The following is a 23,811-nucleotide window of genomic DNA, read 5'->3' on the forward strand; positions in this document are numbered from 1 at the left end:
ACAGCCATGTAGCTTCTACTCAGATCTTAAGATTGACTGGTTACTTGGTAAATGAGCTAATGCCGATGTTTATGAAGCACCATGTGCTAAGTATAATAATCATTAGTTCAAATGTTTTATTTTATTTTATTTTTTTTTTTCAGAGAGAGATTGAGTGCGCACGTGTGCGGTGCTTAAGGGAGAGGTGAATCTTAAGCAGGTTCCATGCTCAGGGTGGAACCTGATGCTTAACTGACCTAGCCACCCAAGCACCCCTCCAAAGTTTTCTTAAAAGCACATGTATTGGGGCGCCTGGGTGGCGCAGTCGGTTAAGCGTCCGACTTCAGCCAGGTCGCGATCTCGCGCTCCGTGAGTTCGAGCCCCGCGTCGGGCTCTGGGCTGATGGCTCAGAGCCTGGAGCCTGTTTCCGATGCTGTGTCTCCCTCTCTCTCTGCCCCTCCCCCATTCATGCTCTGTCTCTCTCTGTCCCAAAAATAAATAAACGTTGAAAAAAAAAAAATTAAAAAAAAAAAAAAAAAAAAAGCACATGTATCGAAGAATAAATGCCCCACTCTAAGAACATATACCACATCTACAATTTTTATAAGTTGTTTTGCTAGGTTTTGTAGTTTTCTTCCAACTGGAATTTACTTTTGTGATCATGTGAGATAAAGACTTTAACTAACAGGGGCACCTACGTGGTTCAGTCGGTTAAGCGGCTGACTCATTTTAGCTCAGGTCATGATCTCATGGTTTGTGAGACTGAGCCCTGTATACGGGGCTCTGCACTGACAGTGCAAACCGTAACTGTTTTTTTTAAGTGTATTTATTTATTTTGAGAGAGAGAGAGAGAGAGAGAGAATGCCTGCAGAGAGTGAGAGAGCATCTCCAAAAAGGCTCCACCCAGCATAGAGTCTGACTCAGGCTCAATCCCACAACAGCGAGACTCTTTTTTTTTTTTTTTTTTTAAAAGTAAGCTCTACACTCAGTGTGGGGCTTGAACTCATGACCCTGAGATCAAGGGTTGCGTGTTCTGCTAAGCCGGCCAGATACCCTAACAACTTTTTTCCCATCCCAGTTACTGAATAAAGTTATGCCATAAATATTCACTGAAAACATGCTGCTTGACAGGCTGAGAATACAGCAGTGAAGAAAATAAACAAAAATCCCTGCTCTCATGTAGCTTACGTTCTATGTAGAGGGCAAATGAGTAAAAAAATTTTTTCAGATGCTAACAGGGACTCTGACTGCTACACACACAAAGACAGAAACCGGGAGGAGAAGTGGAGGAGTACCTACTGGAGGCAGAAATTGCTTCACTGCCCACAGACCTATACTGAGATTAGAGTATGGGGAGATGCGGCATAGGAATTCTCAACTCTATAAAATCAGTTGTGACGGTCTGATGACAAACAGGGAGGCTCTTCAGAGTGATGGAGGAGTCGGTCCTCATTCCACACCTTCCGATGGTGATGCAGAGGACAGAGGCAGGAAAGTAGGACTGCTCATTCTGGCCTTCCTTTGAAATTTTACTCTCCATCTTAATCATACATAAAATTTCCATACATACTTGGTTAGGTTTAAAGCCTTTTTTCCAACCTATGACCTAATGTTACAGCTTACTACAATTTTATGGTATAACATAGTACACTCCAGTTTTCAAGGAAATCCAAGTTAAAACCCAAAGTTACTAATCAATAGGCATAAAATACAACATTAATTCTTCTGAGGATATGAGAAAGCCAGATTTCCATAAACAGATATATATGCAACCTGATAACCAATCTGGCACTATTTAATGCCCATATTCTATGACTTAGCAATACCATTTGTTACTATACACCTATAAAACAAGGGTGACTAATATAATACTGTTTTTACAGCATATAATACTGAAAGTAGGAAGCACCCTAAGAGCAATAAAGGACTAAATACACAATAATATCTAAATGATTGTATCCTATGTAGAATTTGAAAAGAATATAGATCTCCTATACCTATACTTGAGTGAAGTAAGTTGTAAAATAATACATAAAGATGACATTTATGTAAAAAGAAACTCAAATATATTTGCTTTTTTATAGCTGGGAAGCTACATAGGAATACTTAGAGGAAAAAGATGAATTTCTAAACATAAATGTTATATACATGAGTAACATCTCACACTGATTATCCTGACAAATCGTTAAACATTGCTGATAAGGCTACAGTCTACTTTGACCATTTCTCTCCTTGTCCACTCATTCACCAGGCATATCACTTTGGTATACATACATCTAATCCTTTTTCTACACGATATTCTGTGTATGTATAACTTTTAGGAAAAGGAACTACAGTCCTCATTGTGTGTATGAGAAGCTAAGATTTAATAACATGTACAATCAGCTAAACAGAAAATAGCAAGAACAATGACACTGAGGTACATTTAACTCTAGAGCTTTTTCATTATACTGTGATGCCTCCTGTGTTGTTCAATAGGGTAACCACCGGCCACACATGGCTATTTAACTTTAATTAAAATGGAAAGAATTAAAAATTCTGTCCTTAACTGTACTAGCCACATTTCAAGTGATCAACATTCACATGACTCCATACTGGACAACAGAATGTTTCCATCAGAGTGAAACATATAGAATGTTTCCATCATAGTGAAAAATTCTCTCAGATAATACCTTCTTCAAATGCCAAAGTCCTTATATTATGCTTACCTACATAAGCCATGAAAACTATGTGGGTATGGGCTCTACCCAAAGAGATGAGTCTTTCTCTGCGAGTTGTAGATATCATATAGAGTGAAAGAAATAATCTCTAGATTACATTTAAAACAGCATGAATACTTTGTTTCAGGTTTATTTAAAAACCAGTGATACATACATGTACTGGATATACTTATATAGTTAGATACAGAATACTGATAATATTAATTAATAGTACTTTCACCTAGAAAGAAGAACTAGGGTTGGGGGGGGGGGGCAAATATCAGGGTGAATTACTTTTCATCATATACCAGTTTGAACTATTTTATGATGGTTTATCAGAGTATCCGTCATGCAGTAAATATTATATTGACAAAAGGAGATAATTTAGTAATTACTAGGTCATAAAACTTGATAACACATAGATGATTTAAAGAACTTAAGATATATAAACACTTCAGCTATGATCTTGTCACAGAATAAGCAACAGACAATATATATTATTTCTAGTTTAAAAATTATTCTGACCTCTGTATAAGAAAGAAAATACTTATTATTTTAGACAGTGTGTTCATTAAGGGATAGAATTTTGTTTTCCAATGTTATTATGTATACTTATAGACTTTGCTCAGAATTTGGTGTTTTTCCTTACTGTCTTTTGAATAAAATTTTATGAATGCAATTTATGCTCCACATTACATTACCTCCAGATAATTCATCCTCCATTGCTATGCAACATTCTACTGCTGGAAAAATTAAATCTAATACAACAAAGCATGGCTTTTTCTAAGTAATTAGTAACATATAATCTCACATTACAGAAGCAGTAAACTGAATTGTATACCAAATCACATCACACTGAAATGACTCCAAACAGTAAAGTGACAGGAGATTATCATATATCCACAAAACTGTCTTAGAGGTTTAATAACAAGACACTTAGCCAGGTTAATCAACACAACTAAAAATAAACACCAATTTTGTTCTTAAAATAATTGAGGCAATATTGTGTTTTTATTAAAAGAAAACAACGCTACTGAACTAAACCTAAAATGTTCTGAAATATAAACTATTTGATCCAAAGAATATGAAGAAATAATCTGACAAAGGAAATTTTAAAATGAAAAAGCACATTTCCAAACAGTGTAACAGTGACTCCTCACAGATCAATTTTTAAGAATAAAGGTGTAAATTACAGTACACTGATTGCTAATCCCCAAATGAAAATAGCAATTATAAACAGTGTAGTCATTTTCCTTTCTAAAATTGGAATATAACTAAATAATACAGGAAATGACTCTGATTGCATTATCAACAATTCACTGAAACCACAAACTAATTCTAGAAGTAATCCCTCTCTAAAGGTGGTTATGGCTGCACCTATCTGTGAATATGTCAAAACTCATCAAAAGTACACTTTAAGTGGGTGAATTGTACAGGAAGTGAATTATCCTCAATAGAACTGTTATGAAGAACTTCTTAATTATTCACATACCATTTCCACTTTTTCCTTCTGGGGTATTTATTTTTTTCAATTGCTTTATAATACTGCTTTGTATATGAGGAAAAGAAAAAGTTTTATGAACATTTTCCCTAATATGTCATCTTAGTTTTCAAATATATGAAGAGAGAGACACAAATGTGACTTATACAGCTTCTTTCGTCTCGGAGCCAGCAAAAGAAATGAAGCTTAAGCTTATCTTCCATCTTCCACTAAAATTCTGAATAGCTTCCATTTCTACACTTAAGTACTGGACACATTAGAATTTACACTGATATGAACATGGCCAGTTATCCAAAGACTTCCAGTTGTGCTATTTTATAAACTCATTTAATGAAGTACAGCACACAGTGTTTTATTCTTCCCAGCCTGCTTCCTTGTAACATTCAAAGAGAAAAAGAAGAGTATAAATTACAACAAAAACCCCAGTGACTTATTTTGTGGGTACCAACCAAGTCCAAAATTTATACAGAAAGGCAAAAGACTCAAAATAGCCAGTATAATACTTAAAAAGAAGTCAAAGAGCTGCTAAAAGCAGACTTTAAGACTCACTATAAAGTTAACGATAATCAAGATAATGTAGTATTGGCAAAATAACAAATAGATCAATGGAACAAAAAATTTAACAAAAATATGTACATGAAGATTTACAGCAGCTTTATTCATAACTGCCAAGACCTGGAAACAACCAAGATGTCTTTCAAAAGGTGAACTGTTAAATTGTTGACTATCCAAGCTTTCAAGTCACAAAATAACATGGAGGAAACTCAAATACGTGTTGCTCAGCGAAAGAATTACTCAGTGAAAGCCAATTTGACAAGGTTATATACTGTATAATTCCAACTATATGACATTTTGGAAAGGGAAAAACTGGAGCCTGTAAAAAAGTTACCAGAGGTTTTGGGGGATGAGGGACAGTCTGGGATGAATAGGGGGGAACACAGGGAGTTTCTTAGGGAAGTGAGTGGAATCTACTTTGTGTGATACTATAATGGTGGAATGCAGGACACTATGCATTTGTCAAAATCCACAGAAATGTCCAAGAGAGAGTGAACACTAATGTAAACTACTGACTTTAGTTAAAAACAATGTATCATTATTATTCCATCAATTGTAACATGTACCACACTAATGCAAGATAGAAGTAACAGAGGATACTGAGAAGAGAGAGGGAATATACAGAACTCAATGTTTATGTAAAGCTGTACAACTGCTTTAAAAAGCACGGTGCGCACGCGCGCACACACACACACATTTTTTTGGCTTATACATCTTAAGGAGAGAGTGTGTGCATACGCCAGGGCAGGACAGAGAAAGAGGGAAAGACAGAATTCCAAGCAGACTCCATGCTGTCATTGCCGAGTTTGATACGGGGCTCAAAGTCAAGAAGCATGAGATCATGACCTGAACTGAAATCCAGAGTTGGTCACTTAACCAAGTGAGCGATCCAGGAGCACCCCAAAATAAAGTAAATTAGTTTAAAAAACAAGCTACAAAAAAACCATAGTATTGTATACAAGAATATAACTAACCCAAGACACAATGAAAAAAAATGCTTTTTAATGTTTATTTTTGAGAGAGAGAGAAAGAGAGCAAGTGAGCATGAGTGGAGGAGAGGCAGAGAGAGAGGAAGACACAGAATCTGAAGCAGGCTCAGCTCTGAGCTGTCAGCACAGAGCCTGATGTGAAGCTCGAACTCACAAACAGCGAGATCATGACCTAGGCTGAAGTCAGATGCTTAACCAACTGAGACACCTAGGCACCCCAGGACACAATGATTTTTTTAAATAATAATTATTAAATGGTTATAAGTTACAAAAAAACAGGAAAAACCACAAAATAAGAAACCACCTGTCCATTATAAGAATAATGCCAAGGCCAGCGAGGCATGCTAAAACTCAATAAAAAGGAGTCGGGAAAAAAGATATGACAAATTTGCAAGCACATGTATGACTGTTAATTAAAAATTTTTTTAGGGGCGCCTGGGTGGCGCAGTCGGTTAAGCGTCCGACTTCAGCCAGGTCACGATCTCGCAGTCCGTGAGTTTGAGCCCCGCGTCGAGCTCTGGGCTGATGGCTCAGAGCCTGGAGCCTGTTTCCGATTCTGTGTCTCCCTCTCTCTCTGTCCCTCCCCAGTTCATGCTCTGTCTCTCTCTGTCCCAAAAATAAATAAACGTTGAAAAAAAAATTTTTTTAAATAAATTTTTTTTAATCTAAAAATAAACAGGAATAGAGAAAATAAAACAGCTCTTTTAAGTAAATGAAACATGGTATTTCCTTTTATTCAAATGACATTTCATTCAATTAAGTTAGCAGTAGGAAGGGAAAACTGAGAATCTTAAATTATGAAAATAAAATATATTCTCTTCAAATGAGAAATGGAAGCAAAAGCTGTGGAGACAAGGTAATAAGCAACGGACAATGAGATTGAGAATCGTCTTAGTGTGAGACATAAAACTCTGGGTCCGATTTACAAAGAACTTTAACTAAATTTCATTACTGTATCATTTCTTATGTATTTTGCTCTTAAAATGTCAAGTTTTTGTATGTTTGCTTTTTTCCTGATAATAATTAGTTACATAAACAAGTGCGTTAATTTTAATGTCAAATTCTAAGAGATATTAACATATCCGGCAATCTGCACTTATGTCTGGAACTTAGAACATGGTTATTAATTAATAACTCATTTTGTATTATTTGTGTTTTTTAAAAAAAGATTTATTTCTGAATATGGCCAGAGAGGAGAAAACTAAGGAAAAGCTAATTTATGTTCATGTTTTTTTGGTATGCACTTTTAAAACTAACATGGATGGATAGTCAGTGAACAAAGGAGTCAATAAATGTAACAAACTCTTAATGAAAACTTTCTTGTTAAAATACAAAACAAAGCAGAGCGCCTGGGTGGCTCAGTCGGTTTAAGCATCCGACTTCGACTCAGGTCATGATCTCACAGTTCGTGAATTCCAGCCCCGCATCAGGTGAGCTCGAGCCCCACTCCAGGCTCCAGACTCTCTCTCCCTCTCTCTCTGAACTTTGTGGGATTCTCTCTCTCTCTCACTCCCTGCCTCTCTGCCTCTTGCTTACTCGTATGCTTTGTCTCTCAAAAATAAATGAATAAATTAAAAAATAAAGTAAAATGAAAAAAATAAAATTAAAATTAAAAAAATTACTTAAAAAACTATAACACAAAGCAACTGTTTCCATCTTGAATTCCTTAGTCCCATTTCTGTCAATAAGAGCTTCATCAGAAAACCTTAGATTATACTTTGCTTTTTACCTGCATACTTCACTGTTATTAAAGGATTAAATATGACCAGCTGACAAAGAAAGAGCAGGGGCACAACGCTGTTATGCAACACCATGTCTGCAACAGTGGCTTACAGCTCCATCATTATTCATAAAGTGCCAAGTGCATGTTCAATGTTACTGCTTATTACTAAACAAAGTCACTATCCTTCTGATGCTCGGAAGTTCCCTGGTTGCTGAATTATGCAATGCTTGAAAAGTACCCTGGAGTTAACAACTACAGATAGAGGTGTGTGACATTACTATAATTATTCCGGTAAGAGAAATTTTCTAATTTGAAAGTAGTAACTAGTACAAGATATAAAAACAGAATTCTCATTTTCTGTATTTGAAATTACATTTCAACACAGAAAAGGATGTTCAAATAGCTGAAAAGAAACAGAAGAGTTTTAAGATTCATCAGACAGAAAATTCATAAGTAGTCACCATTTTTGTGAAGCACCATTCAGCATGTATAAAAGCCAAAAGAAACATGGAACACATTTACCATCTGATTACTACTGGTAGAGGCTATCAGTTTATACCAAACAGTTACAGTGAAATTTACATGCATTACTACTGGAGAAGACCCCTCCCCCCGGATACAATGAAAACATCTGTCATCTTAAGTATGAAGCCTGTCCAGGCTCTGCTCACTTTTCTTTCCTTGAGTACAAGCGGAAGCTCTCCACGAAGAGAAAAAATCCATTCATCACCACTGTGGACTATGCAGGATATCTGATAATACTTTATTCCTGATGCAATGTAGAGTAAGGAACACATCTCTTTTTATTATTTTAAAAATCTGACATTTAGTACCTTCATTGTTTTAGGCTAAAATATGCAGTGATTATATACACATATCAGACCAACTGACTGCAATTCACATGTATGTCAGCTTAGCTAGATATAGATAGAATATTTGAAAGTAAAATTTAGAGTTACTAAATATAGAACATATATAAACGGCAGATCTAATGTTTACCTTTTCATTATATTTTCTAATCCTATCGAACTGTTGATAATAGATTAGAAGTTCTGCTAAAATATATTCATTTTTCTATCATTTTCCATCATGTTAACAGAATAAAATAGAAATGCACCCTGAAAAATTATGCAAAGATAACAAGTATAGTAAATTTATTTACTATTTCTGTACATGTTGGAAGGAATCTTTCCTAGAGGTTTCACAATTTTCTTTTTTTCTAGACCAAGAGATGTTCTGGGAAAATGAGAACTTTTGTCATCATTACAGCAGAAGACGTTAAGAAGCAAGAAAAGAAAGAAGAAAAAGAAGAGCCATATCATGGGACAATAGTTCATCTCTTGGTAATTGTTCTTGTTTTATTTCTATACCACACTCTGATGATCTTTTTCATGGGGCTGCATTCAAGACCAAAGCCAGCTCTAATAAGAATGATTTCTAAGAATATCCTTTAAAAGTCCACTTCCAGAGAACTATGACACACATTCCAGGGTAAATGCCTTGTTCTAAGCGTGGCGATGACTACGGACCACCAAGATTTACTGCCAGAAAACATACATGACTTGGCAATATAAACAAGACACAAAAGCAAAAATGCCATAGACATTTTATCTCAACGTACATGTTGAATATATTGTTTATAATCAAATTGCATTTAAATATGTTTTCTTTAAGCTCCTACCTATCTACCTAATATAGGAAAGGGAAATTTAGTCAGTATGGAAAGTAAGACCAACAAAATGTAAAGCAAAATAAAGATTTAATCAGCATAAATAAACACAATATTTTCAAAATCACTATCTTCCTCTGGATTTATATTTAATATCCCAAAAGAAATGCATACTTTAAAATGATTTTTTGGTAGTTAAGCAATTCTAACTGTAAGATTACATAGAAAATGAACACTATGTAAAAAAAGTATCTTGTTTTTTTCTGATGAGTCATCAGCACGTGCTGACTTTATTTATTTCTCTGATGAATTTCAGTAAAAACAAAAACAAAATAGACACCTAAAATGTGCAAAAACTTCAACTCAATTGAATAAAATATTTGTTTACAGAATGTTAATTTAAGTGAACTCAAAACTAATGTGAAAACTAAATACATTCATTATTCAAATATTTAATTTTATTTAACATTTTTTTAAATGCTTATTTTTGAGAGAGAGTGCAAGCTAGAGAGAGGCAAAGAGAGAGAAGCGGACAGAGGACCCGAGGCATTCTCTGTGCTGACAGCAGACAGCCCAATGCAGGGCTCCAACTCACAAACTATGAGATCATGACCTGAGGCAAAGTCTGATGCTCAATCAAATGAGCCGCCAAGGTGTCTCTCAAATATTTAATTTTCAATTATGGAATTTATCCACTTACTTTGCCTAATCTGACACATAAAATCATCCTATATATTTCAAGGAAATATCATACAGAAAGAATCAGAGATCTTTAAATTATTTCTCTGTAAATTATAAATCCTTTTAGTAATTAAATACTGAATTTTAATCTATAATTATTTCCAATTAATAACCATACAAAGTAATGTGGGTAATGTTCATATCTTAAAAGACAATCAATGGGAATGCAAGCTGGTGCAGCCACTCTAGAAAACAGTATGAAGGTTCCTCAAAAACTAAAAAAAGAACTACCCTATGACCCAGCAATTACACTACTAGGCATTTACCCACAGGATACAGGTGTGCTATTTTGAAGGGACACATGCACCCCAATGTTTATAGCAGCACTATCAACAACAGCCAAAGTATGGAAAGAGCCCAAATGTCCATCGATGGATGAATGGATAAGGAAGATGTGGTGTGTATACACACACACACACACACACACACACACACACACACACACACACACAATGGAGTATTACTGGGCAATCAAAAAGAAGGAAATCTTGCCATTTGCAACTACATGGATGGAACTGGAGGGTATTATGCTAAGTGAAGTTAGAGAAAGACAAAAATCATATGACTTCACTCATATGAGGACTTTAAGAGACAAAACAGATGAACATAAGGGAAGGGAAACAAAAATAATATAAAAACAGGGAGGGGGACAAAACAGAAGAGACTCATAAATATGGAGAACAAACAGAGGGTTACTGGAGGGGTGGTGGGAGGGGGGGTGGGCTAAATGGGTAAGGGGCATTAAAAAATCTATTCTGAAATCATTGTTTTACTATATGCTAACTAATTTGGATCTAAATTTTAAAAAATAAAAAATAAAATAAAAAAAAGAATTTTATATTGATACATATTAAAATGATAATATTTGGGATACATTGGGTTAAATAGGATACATTAAAAAATAAAAAAATAAAATAAAAAAGATAATTACATAACAAATATATTATGCTTGGCAAACTACATTTTTTTAGTAGTGATCTGGTAATTTGACTTTTACAGTTAAAATCCTTCCCAACTAAAACTATATTTTCTCCTCTAAAAGATCGAGTTGTAGAAATTATATTTGAGCAAAACATAGTTAAAAACAAATGCTGAGGGGGCACCTGGGTGGCTCAGTCAGGCATCCGACTTTGGCTCAAGTCACAATCTCATGGTTCATTGATTCGAGCCCTGCACCAGGCTCTGTGCTGACAGCTCAGAGCCTGGAGCCTGCTCTGGAATTTGTGTCTCCCTATCTCTCTCTGCCCCTCCCCTGTTCATGCTCTGTCTCTCTGTCTCTCAAAAATAAATAAATGTTGGGAAGCCTGGGTGGCTCAGTTGGTTAAGCGTCTGACTTTGGCTCAGGTCATGATCTCACGGTTCGTAGGTTTGAGCCCCACATCGGGCTCTGTGTTGACAGCCTGGAGTCTGGAGCCTGCTTTGGATTCTGTGTCTCCCTCTCTCTCTCTGCCCTTCTCCCTTTTGTGCTCTCTCTCTCAAAAAATAAATACATGTTAAAAAAATTTTTTTAAATACATAAATGTTAACAAAACAAAACAAAATGCTGAAATAAACACTGGGTACAGTAAAGTAAGAGAAAGAATTTTTTCACCCAGAATTCTCACTAAAATGTAACAATAAATAAACTGAAAACTATTCTTTGATATTACTGCATATTTATAAACAAAACATGCCTTTGCAATCAAGATGCTTGCAAATGAGGGGCAACTGGTGGCTCAGTAGATTAAGTGTCCAACTCTTGATTTCAGCTCAGGTCATGATCTCACGATTTGTGAGACAACCTCACGATGGGAGCTCTATCAGCACAGAGCCTGCTTGGGATTCATATTCTCTCTCTCTCTCTCTCTCTCTCTCTCTCTCTCTTTCCAAAGCCCCCTACCGTCCCTTCCCTGTTCTTTTTTTTTTTTTTTTTAATTTTTTTTTCAACGTTTTTATTTATTTTTGGTACAGAGAGAGACAGAGCATGAACGGGGGAGGGGCAGAGAGAGAGGGAGACACAGAATCGGAAACAGGCTCCAGGCTCTGAGCCATCAGCCCAGAGCCCGACGCGGGGCTCGAACTCCCGGACCGCGAGATCGTGACCTGGCTGAAGTCGGCCGCTTAACCGACTGCGCCACCCAGGCGCCCCGTCCCTTCCCTGTTCTTGCACGCATGTGCTTGCTCTCTCTAATAAACTTAAAAAAAAAATTTTTTAGAAAGTTACTTGCAAATGAAAATTACTAAAAGGGTATCTTAAGTGAGCACACAGCATGAAGACTATTTGTCCATTAACAAACAATTAGAAGGTGTTTTACTGCATAGCTATGAATTTGATATAAGTAACACTATCACATATAAGTACTATAACAGAAACATCAATGGACTTCATACAAATACTTTGATAAAAGTAACTTTTGCATATAATAATTCATACACAATATTTCCTCGCCCTTGCAGTTTTCCAATTATTTAATTTATTGAATTCATACTCCTCAACTGAGCCTTAGCCAACAAATTATTTTGGGGATTCATGTCAACCCTAGAAATGCTGAATGCTGGCTTAAGTCAGCAGTTAAGCCAGCCAGTAGACAAAAAGAATGAAATACAGAGAAACCCACATCAAAGTATCAAAGATTTTTGGCATAGGATCAAAGTATGTATGTTTCTTACACAAGTCAGGAAGGGCTCTACCCAGCTGGAAGGGCATTCTACTGGGGAAATACATATGTATATGATATATTTTATAGTTTCTCAATGTAAACCTAATTAATTGATTGTTTTAAGTCAATTCCTTTTTTATGGCGTCTTTAAAAAAAGTATTCTAAATTTGTTATATAAACATCCAGTTTGTGTAATATTGAATTATGTAATGACAATAGAGGCTTAAATAAATTTGGAAACAAACACAACTTTTAACAGGTTTACAATTTAACTATTGAGAAGAGAAATATACATATACAAGTTGAGTTGTTTATAAAAGAACTAGAGAGTTATGTTTAATTTGGCAAGTGGTTAGGTGGATTCATTAAGAAAGTTTATACTATAACAGCACTACAACGTGAGAAGTGAAAATATAAGCATTAGGTACACTGGCAACTAACAGGAAGGAAGGATCGCTTTACTGTGGTTGATCAAGTAAGGTATCTCTGCAGTGTTGCAGATATTTCATCCTTACAAACCGGTACAAATCAGATTAGTTGGCAATCCATTTAAAGTTTAATTAAAGCAACCCCATCTCCCCCTTTAAAATTACCAGTACAATTATTTACAGAGAGAGTGATGTATTCTACACCAAAGATATTTGCATATAGGATGCCTCTGACAAAAATGAGAATTCCAGATAAAGGGAACTAACATTTGTTGATGAACGCTTATGTGCAAGACACACTGAGTGGACAATAACATGATCAAAATCTTGGCATTCTGTACTCTTTTACCAAGAATGAAATGGTAGAGGGGTGCTTGCGTGGCTCATTCAGTTAAGTGTCTGACTTCGGCTCAGGTCATGATCTTGCGGCCCGGGAGTTAGAGCCCTGCGCCAGGCTCTGTGCTGTCAGCTCAGAGCCTGGAGCCTGCTTCGGATTCTGTGTCTCCCTCTCTCTCTGCCCTTCCTCTGCTTGCATACACTCTCTTTCTCTCAAAAAATAAGCCAACATTAGAAAAAAATTAAAAGAAAAAAAAAGAATGAAATGGTAGACAGGCCCTGAAAGTATCTCGTTTTTGTAGAAAATAGATACACTAAATACAGGCAAGCATTCCAGATTTTATTTTGTACTCCTCAGCTAATTTTCAAGAAAACTAGGGCCATATTATAACAGTTTGGGATTAAAAACCAAATGGCATGCAATTCTACTTAGCAGAAGTATCTTAAAATTTTTACCCCTTTCTGACAGACTGTTTATTAAAAGAGTGCAAAGAAATGGCATACACAACACAACTCAAAAGCTTCAAGTAAACTATTAAAAAGAAAAGTATAAATAAGGATATAAAGTTAAGTATTATGTGTCATAATGGCTCAATAATTTCTACTTATTTGTTCTCAGGCAAGTTGTATCAACAAAGTAACTTTTTACGAATGATAAAATTGCATACTTTCTATTGATAAACTATTATCTTTTCTCGGTACAACACTAATGTAATATTCAAGCTCTTAAAGAACAATAGGCCCTCCTGAATTTACTGCCCTGAAGACCAGAAAGATGGATAGGGGAAAAAAGGAAAAAAAAAAAAAAAAAAAAAGGAAAGATGGGTACACTTCCAATTGTACATTTACTTTGAATTAACTTTATAGTAATAACTTTGGGTTTTAAAAAATGTGGTCATATTTAAATTAAGACATTTGCCATAACAAGAAAATTAACTTTATTTTCAACTAGTATACTCATGAGATTAAACTTAAGTCCTCACTTTCTGAGAAATATAACAAAAGATAAGACACGATAAGAACCTAAACACATAACTCCAGTGTGAGGAAAATCAGATGGTTTAATACAGCTTGCACTAATGGGTTTTGTTCCACTATAGGTAATTATGGAACCAGCAAACCAACGCTGTGAAAATCACAAAATTTTCGTATTAGTATATACCATCACTTAGCTAAGACAAACAGCCAAACTGGTATCTTATAATGTTCCCAAAATAAAGTCCTGTACTTGTTTTCTCATTTCTACCTTCCTCTAACCTATCATGTTTATTCATTTCTCTTTTCCACACTGAAAAATCCACTTATGGCTTTCCTTCAGATTTGAAAATTTTTGAGTTTGGTAATAGCCATATTACTGCTAAAGAGTTAAACCCGGGCAACTGACTAAATGTCTCTGGATTTCATTTTTCTCATTTGTCCCTTCCTAGTCTGTATATTGGCAGGGAATGAACAGGAAAACTCAAGTTTCCCTTTCTGAAATTGTATTTACCTCCATGCTATGAAACCAGCACTAAAACGGTACAGGTTTTATGATACTGATAAAGGATTTTTTTTTTTTTTTTTTTTTTTTTACAGAGAGAAAAAAGAGTATGAGCGGGAGAGGGATGGGGGAGGGGGGAGGAAAAGGGGGGGGACGGAGGGAGGGAGACAGAGAGAGAATATGAATCTTAAGCAGGCTTAACGCTCAGTGCAGAGCCTGATGTAGGGCTACACCCTACGACCCTGGGATCATGACCTGAGCTAAAGTGAAGAGTCAGATGTATAACCAACTGAGCCACCCAGGCATCCCTGATAAAGGCTTTTGTTCCATTACATTAATGGCAAGTAAGTTAATATTCTCAGTGATGTTTTCTGAAAATAGGAGAATGTCATTTCCCAAAATGGTATCAAGATGAGGTGAGGGTGAGGTACCCTAAAGGAACATTCTACATTCATACTTTTTTTTTTTAAACCAAATATTGCTAGCAATGAAACAGGATCTCCATCTAGTGGCCAGTAGGGTAACTGCATGCTTACTGAGTAGCATAGTTAACCGTGGCTTGACGAAAAAAAAGATCCTTGCTTACAAGGCAGCTTTCAAAATAACATGGCTATAACAAATAGAATGTTGACAAAGAAAAGTTAAAATGAACACATTCTTTATACAAGGATTTTCCTATCTACCTAACTACTTTCTCTAACGGTTTTTACCATTCCTATGAAAACTGATACTTGAGTTCAAACATGTAATTCACTTATTTGTTTCAATTACCCACCTTCAGCTCTGGCTTCAAATTTACTGTTTTATAATTTTTCCAGCAACTCTCTTGATTACAGACTAAGCTTACTGAATTAAATTCTTTCAAGAAAAATTTAAAAATACATACACAATACTGTTTTGATACATATAGTTGGCCAACAGAGAGGTATATTACTGGGTTAATCTAATGTACAAAAGTAAGAACACTAATATATTTATTTTATTAGCATAAAAAGAACTATTATTTAAGCTTCAAATATACATATCTATTTTAAACAACTAAAACCATCCCATAATATCTGAGAAATCTGATCACCAAACCAAACACTTCAAAAATTTTGCCATTCTTTCACTTATAAACAGGCTTCTACTTTTTGTGCCCCACCCATTTTAAGGCCAACAGAGAAAGACCAATATATGAAAAGTGTATAGTAACAAAACTACTATTAGGTTACTAAAAATTCCTCCTGGGGGGAGCCTAGGTGGCTCACTCGGTTAAGCGTCTGACTTCAGCTCAGGTAATAATCTCACGGTTCATGAGTTCGAGCCCTGCATCAGGCTCTGCACTGCCAGCTCAAAGCCTGGAGCCTGCTTTGGATTCTCTGTCTCCCTCTCCCTCCCCGTGTCTCTCTCCACCCACCCCCCTGCTTGCATACACACGTGTGCGCGTGCTCGCTCTCTCTCTCTCAAAAATAAATAAAACACTAAACATACACATTCATAAGCGTATCCAGTAATTTTTAAAATTTACAAATCAATATAAAAATAACACACTGGATAAATAATACAAAGCCATATTATGCTATAAGTTAAAGTGTTGTTTGAGAATCACTTATTGTAAATATAACAGATGTAATGACTAAACATAATAAGTACCTATCTCTGGAGAATGGGATCAGTGTCTCAGTTACAGAACTGTTAGAAGGTCAGTAACGGAAAAAAGGGTGTCCTTTTCTCCAAGGAATCAGTATGCACTCTTTATGCTGGTAATGATTTTACAACGGACAGTACTCTCTTTTCACCTGTGATGCAAAGATGTTCACAGCTAAAGTGAAGATCAATTATTATGTGCAATTTCTGTTTATCAGTATGGCTAGCGTATTGTTATTCACTTAAAATTTTTGGCCAATTTTTAAACTTCCACCAAAATAAAACAGACTTACAAATAACCTGCTACATAACAAGCCTTCTAATATGAGAACTTTAAGGCATTATTAAAAGACACAAGTAGACTCTGGTATTCATAGCACTCTTTAATAGTCATTAAGAAGAAAAGTTCAGAGATTTCAAAGTATCTAACTTATACATTAGGAGTCAGAAAAGAAGGACAAAAACGAGGTTGTAAAGGGGTAAGAAACCATATTCAATACTTAATGGCAGGCCAATGAAAGTAGGGCATGAACTGCTGTATGTCTTGTCCTGCTCGCCTATTGTTTCCAAACATGTAACAGAAAGGAAATGTGTACTACTTTACCAGAGTTCTCAAGACAGCCTATTTCATTATGCTTGCTTGTGTTTTTGTATATTATCTGCTAGCGATGCAAGCAAACCATCCCTTGAATATAATGTCTCAAATGAAATTATTAGCACCTCTCCCACAAACACCAACAAATGGCCTGTACTCTGTAAAAAATGTCAGTATTATAAAAGACAAAGGAAAGCTGGGAACGGTTTTTTACCCTATCCCACCACCCAAACATGCCAATATTCTTTTTTTTTTTTTTTAAGTTTATTTATTTATTTTTGAGAGAGCAAGAGTGTGTGAGCAGGGGAGGAGCAGAGAGAGGGAGAGAGAATCCTAAGCAGGGCCCATGCTGTCAGCACAGAGCCTAACTGGCTTGAGCTCATGAACCGTGAGATCACAACCTGAGCCAAAATTAAGAGTCTGTTGCTTCACTGACTGAGCCACCCAGGCATCCCACCAAAAATAATATTCTATAGGCAAGTGACAAAACTGGAAATTGGACTAGGTAATCTGTTCAGATTTTAAAATGCTACTTAAAAACTAACATTTTAAGCAAAATTAATGATTATATAAATAACATATTTACTGATATAATACTAAGGTATTTTTTTCCTGAAAATCAATTCATATTTAGAATATTCTAAATGAGCATACTTTTCTCACAATCTAAAGATCAGAATATATCCCAAAAGTGACAGTAATTTTCTCTGATCATTTAAAACATCATTTAAAAGGTGTATTACCAAATTATCTGATCTACTTAACTAAGTCACTTTATATAAATTAATTGACCTTAAAGTATTATTCCAAAATCATTTTTGTTACCACATTCAAATATAAATGTACCAATTCCAGTTATACCAATGGACAAGGTACCAGGTTCGAGCACATAATTCTAAAACTAGGACTAAAACAAAATCATTTTATAGGGAAAGAGAAAGTCATAAAGGAAAGGTCAAATTCTGATCTGTCACATTAAACTTCTAAAATAGTTCCAAGATACAGCATCTAAGTCTCCGTAATTGCATATGGTTAACAAAATCACAGTTTATTTATTAACATATATACTTACCAGAAAGTGCACCTTACATGAATACATTACTTTAAACAGTAAAAGTAGATAATACTGGATTTCCTTTTTGACCCTGATCCATAAACATAAAAGCTCAGTATTATACAAAGACTGAATTATAGAACAAGATAAATTTTAAAATTTTTGAGAGGATATACATTTTAAAAGTGAAAGGACTAATTAAATAATATTTTAATAGTGTGGAAAGAGATAAAGAAAAACCTTATCCCACTCTACTCAATTTCTCTACACAACGCAATGTTAAATTTCAGCACCAATATCTAAAATAGTTAAGTGTTTATACCTCTAAATATTTTACTTAATCAAAAAAATACACTGTGTACCTGATACCTACTTTTTAAAAAAGACCAATTTAATGTATCAAACATGTCAATGTAAAAGAAAACTCAATCTAAATAATGTATCATCTCAATATTTTTATGAAGTTTAAGGCAGATTAGAGAACTGTGTTTAGAAGCCCAATAATCTCCATAATGGTAGAAAATAGGGGCAGTTACCCCTTTACAAATACAAGTAGCTTTTCCATCTCCAACCGTGCATTAAAAAGATTTATTCCCATCATTTTCCTCACCTATTCTTCCTTAATAATCTAAGTAGATATGTAAACGTCTATTTTCATAACAATATGATTAAAGAAAGGCATAGATAAGAAGAACAGATACTAAAAGTTCCTGGTGAAAGGGAAGCGATGTTAACTTGTTTTTCTTGGCACTATCTGTAAACAAAACACATCCTTCTATTATTATTTAGGAAAAGAATACATTTCTCAGAAGATACTTTCATAACTACTTATGAAATAAACTAGTTTCAATGATCAGCTGCACACTGGCAAAGTAAGTACCCACAATACTTTTATTAGTGAATTTATGAAATTAGTAGTCTTATTATCAAGTACCTATGGGACTAAAATAATTTATACATGTCTTGAAATTATCATCATCTGAAATTTTAGGGTTTGAGAAAAACATTAAAATTATTAAAATGCATAGAAGTTCAACCATATTTATATATAATATATAATATTTAGCTCAGAATATTATCAAGAAGCTACTAGCCTTTGCCCATTATTTTCAGTTATACATTATTTGTAAAAAAAAAAAAAAAAAAAAAAAAAAAGTACATTCACAGGTTAAAACAAAGAGATAATGAAAACTTTCATTTTGTGTTTCAGGACAGATGACAACACAGGTAACCCAATTAGAATCCCCCCAAAACAACTAAGTGTTTCCACAATAATTTTTAAGAAATAAATCCGTTAATCTCATGCCTACAGATACTGGGGAAGGATAATACCAAATACTCCAACGGAACCTCATTATTTTAATAGATAATAAAGTAAACAAAGGACTAATGACAATGTGACTTACCTGAATCATTTCGTAGATAAGATGACATAGCTGGGATGAGACAAGATTGACTGAGAAGCTCCAGAAGTACAGAAGGAAGGGCGTTACTGTTCTGTACTCTACTCTCATGAGATGACTGAGCTTCCCCATTTACGGCTCCACTCACGGGATTTATGTAACTTGCAAGAACCTAAAAATAAAAATTAGAGGGTTTAAATTGGATTTTAGCTTCACATACTTTAAAAGCCCGCATTTGGTTAGATATTCAGTCTAAGTACCAAGAGTTTATATTTTCAAGTCAGTCAACGTCTTTGTTTCAAAAACAAGACTTGTTTCCCTCAGATTTTTCAAAAGAGAAGGGTGTGCTCTGCACAATGTTACACTGTATATAGCTAGACATACAGAAAGAAATCTACCTAACAAGACAAACTTAAAAAAATTAGCAACAATTCTGGTATTATTTATATTACTGAATAGATTCCGTGTACAGTTTGACAGTGATCTTAGAATTCTGTACTAGAATGAGCCTATCATTCTAGAATTATAGAAAATAATGCTCAAAAACTTGGCCCATTTTAGTCAATTAGTTGATGCAGGGACTAAAGCTATTATTTAAGCACCTGCCCTTCCCATTGGTGCTGTGGGACTTTCCATACTCGTGCAACTTGCCTGATTCTAGAAGAGTCCTAAAACAATGTGAGGAACGAATAAAAGAATAAATAAATAAACAAACATTTAAATATACATATTTAAAAAAGAGAGTCCAGATACAGCATTTTAGAAGAGAAGATGACTGGAAGAAGGTAGATATGGTATATTTTCCAGTTATTGGATAATTTCGTCCTTGTCACTTTCCTCTCAGTGAAAAAGCTAATTGAGATGGAAGAAATTTAGAGTTACAAGGAGGGAAGAATAAATAATCTTTGTCCAGGGGTATTTAAATGTACTAAGAGCAAGGAGCATAATATATTTTATAACAGTAGCTGAGGATGAGTTGGATAGTCATCAATACTTAAAAATCAACACAAATATAAAAAAAAATTTAACTATTATCACCGACAATATCAACTTTGTAAATATACCTGCAGAAGACAGGTAACATGTTCCTCTTCCAGCCTCTGTTTAGTTAAGGCTTGTTCAACATCCCATCCAGAAGCCGTAGAACCTGTTCCAAAGCCAGTCCCTTTCGCCCAATACAGCTGTTGTTCTTCTGTTGATGTAGGGTTATGAGAGCTCGATACCTGTGGCTTGTAACAAAAAATGAAAATTTCTTGCTATTTGATTTTATTTATCCTCACAAATATTTAGAAGCATCAACATAAATAATTTAGCTGCTATAAGAGAACAGCTGAAGTCTCCTCAAAAAAGTAAACAAAGGATTAATTATGTGACCCAGTACTTTCATTCCTAGGTATATAACCAAAGAAATAAAAACTGACACTCAAACAAATACAGGTCCATGTGTTTTCATAGCAAGACTATTCATGATAGCCAGAAAGCCAAAACAGCACAAATGCCCACCATGAATGCATAAACAACTGTGATATATACATACATTAAAATTATTCAGCCATAAGAAGTAATGAAGTACTGATATATGCTACTTTGTAAATGAACGTCAAAAACATGCTATGTCAAAGATGACAGACACAAAAGGTAACATACTGTACAATTTTATTCATATGAAATACCCAGAGTAGGTAAATACAGAGAGATGGAACACATGGTAGCTGCCAGGGGTTAAGGGAAGGGGGAAAATGCTTATACTTAAGAATACATAAATAAAGGGGCACCTGCGTGATTCAGTCAGTTAAGCGTCCGACTTTGGCTCAGGTCACAATCTCATGGTTTATGAGTTTGAGCCCCGCATCGGGCTCTGTGCTGACAGCTCAGAGCCTGGAGCCTGCTTTGGATTCTGTGTCTCCTTCTCCCTCTGACCCTCCCCTGCTCGTGCATTAATATTTAATAAATATTAAAAAAAATCTTTTAAACAAAAACATATAAAAAATTTAAAATATCAGTAAAAGAGGGGGTAAAGACTTATAGTCAATGACACAAAATTAGATAGAGAAAACAGTGAAAGGAATAGGTACATGAGCCAGCTCCTTTAGGATGAATCTAGTTAAAGCATATCTTTAATTCTTTAACTGTGTCATATGTCTTTAATCGCGGTAAGATTCCTCATACTTCTAGAAGGAACAATTTTCAATTTATTTCTTACTGAGAATGTGATGTGTAGAAAAAATCTTTTGGGAATAGGGGACATACTAAAAAAGTGAATGGTAGAGAGAGAAAAAATGACTTAGAACCACTGGTTTTATTAACATAACCTCAAACTCTGTAAAGGTCAATTCTTCATTATTATTTTTGTGCAATGTAAAATTAATTATATAACAAGAATCCTCTTTTTAAAGAATTTTCATTAAATATAATACACGATGTACCCTCAAAACATTTGCAAATATTGGTTTCAAGGGTAATTTAAAAATAATACCAATGCTTTACATTTCTTTTAATGAGGATATTCTAAAGAAGAATATTATATACAATGATACTTTCCAAAAACAGATCTGTAAAATAGTTTGATGGATCTATGGCTGCAAATGTCATCTTTCATGTTTTATAAGATAAACTTAAATCACAATTTCATCACCATATAAAAGTACCTGTAGAATTAACATTATTGATAAACATTTATTTTTAAAAATTTGTAATATAAATAATAACATACGCATGAAAAAAAAAAAAAGTCAAGTTTAATGAACTCCAAAAACTTATTTAACCAGGCAGACCAAGAATTACATCACTGCACATAAGAAATTGCCCCTATTCTATCTCCTATTTGTGAAACCTTCAATTCCTCCACAAAGTTAATTATAATCCCAATTTTTATACTCAATGCTTCCTTACCCTTCTTTATAATTTTACCACCTAAGCATGAAACTGTAGTCACTATAGTTTCATTTTGTCTAATTTATGAACATTCTATAAATGGAATGATGCTGCATAAATTCCACTTTGTGTGGCACTTTAGTTGCGCGTGTGAAATTCATCACTGCTGTTACGTGTAGTTGGCTGTAGCTGTTTACTTTCATCACCTAATAGTATCCCATTATATAGTAGACTACAATTTGCTTATCTTTTACTGTCTCCACATTATTGTATCCATTCCAGTCATTTGTACTTTTCTGATAAAGAAACAGATCACCTTTCTCCACTTATTGGATATTTAGATACCCCCTGTTATGAAGTGCTCATTCTAGTCTTTCCTCTATTTTCCCATGAGGTTTTCTGCCTTTTCCTTTTCTAATTCTTGAAGCTCTCCAAATATTCTGAATACAAGTTCTTTATCAGATACACCCAAATATAGTCTCCCATTCTATGACTTCTGCTTTCACTATCTTAATAGTGTTTCTGATGAAAAATAGTTCTTAATTTTAACATAATTGCTTTTTTCCAATGTTTTTCCCCTTATGGGTTAGTGCTTTTTAAAAATTGTTTTTAAGAAATCTTTAAAAAAATTTTTTTTTAACATTTATTTATTTTTGAGAGACAGAGAGAGGCAGAGTATGAGCAAGGGAGGGGCAGAGAGAGAGAGAGACACAGAATTCGAAGCAGGCTGCAGGCTGCGAGATGTCAGCACAGAGCCCGACGCCAGGCCTGAACTCACAAACCGCGAGATCATGACCTGAGCCAAAGTCGGATGCTCAACTGACTGAACCACCCAGGCGCCCCAGAAATCTTTGTGTACTCTAAGATCATAAAGGTATGAGCATATTTTTTCCATAAAAGGGTACTATTATATTTTGTATGTGTTACATACATTTATATCTATCATCCAGTCATAATTAATTTTTGCATATAGAGTTCATTAGGGTTTAAAGTTTCATTTTTGTTCCACAAGAATATTTAACTGACCTCACCATCATTTATTGATAAGATCGTATTTACCCCATCATGTTGTGCAGTTACTATTTTCATTTCAGGTAATCCTACATACAGGGATTTAAGTCTATTGTTTGCTGGGCTTCTATCTATCCTTGTACTAATACCACAGACTAATAACAAATTTTGATACATGATAGCATAAGCCTAATAAATATGTTCTTTGAAACTGCCTTGGCTATTTTTGAGCCTCTGCCTTTCCCCCAAAAACGTTAGAATTGGCTTGTCAGATTCCTCCAAATTAAATCTGGAATGCGATCAAACACAAAGATCAATTTGATAAGAAATAATACTGGGGCACAGTCAGTTATGCATCCGACTCTGGATCTCACTCAGGTCATGATCTCACAGTTCATGAGTTCTAGCCCCGCATCGGGCTCTGCACTGGTGGCGTAGAGGCTGCTTGGGATTCTGTCTCTCCTTCTCTCTGTCCCTCCCCTGCTTGCACTCTCTCTCAAAAAAAA

At 34.9% G+C, this 23,811-nt stretch overlaps 1 protein-coding gene across 26 annotated transcripts in view; it reads right to left on the reverse strand.

Annotated features, from left to right (window-relative positions):
* Positions 1-23,811, reverse strand: part of BIRC6 (baculoviral IAP repeat containing 6) — a 223,456-nt gene that overhangs the window by 40,724 nt on the left and 158,921 nt on the right. For all 26 annotated transcript variants that reach the window (XR_006703691.1, XM_045447194.1, XM_045447217.1 and 23 more), the window contains 2 exons: positions 20,485-20,649; positions 19,424-19,592 (listed from right to left, as the gene is read on the reverse strand). Coding sequence is in view for 25 of the 26 variants with exons in the window: in XM_045447194.1 (XP_045303150.1) it covers positions 19,424-19,592; positions 20,485-20,649 (334 nt within the window). In the remaining variant the exon portion in view is untranslated. The remainder of the gene's footprint in view (positions 1-19,423; positions 19,593-20,484; positions 20,650-23,811) is intronic.

The sequence above is a fragment of the Leopardus geoffroyi genome, chromosome A3, assembly GCF_018350155.1.
Source record: "Leopardus geoffroyi isolate Oge1 chromosome A3, O.geoffroyi_Oge1_pat1.0, whole genome shotgun sequence".
Taxonomy (NCBI): Eukaryota; Metazoa; Chordata; class Mammalia; order Carnivora; family Felidae; genus Leopardus; species Leopardus geoffroyi.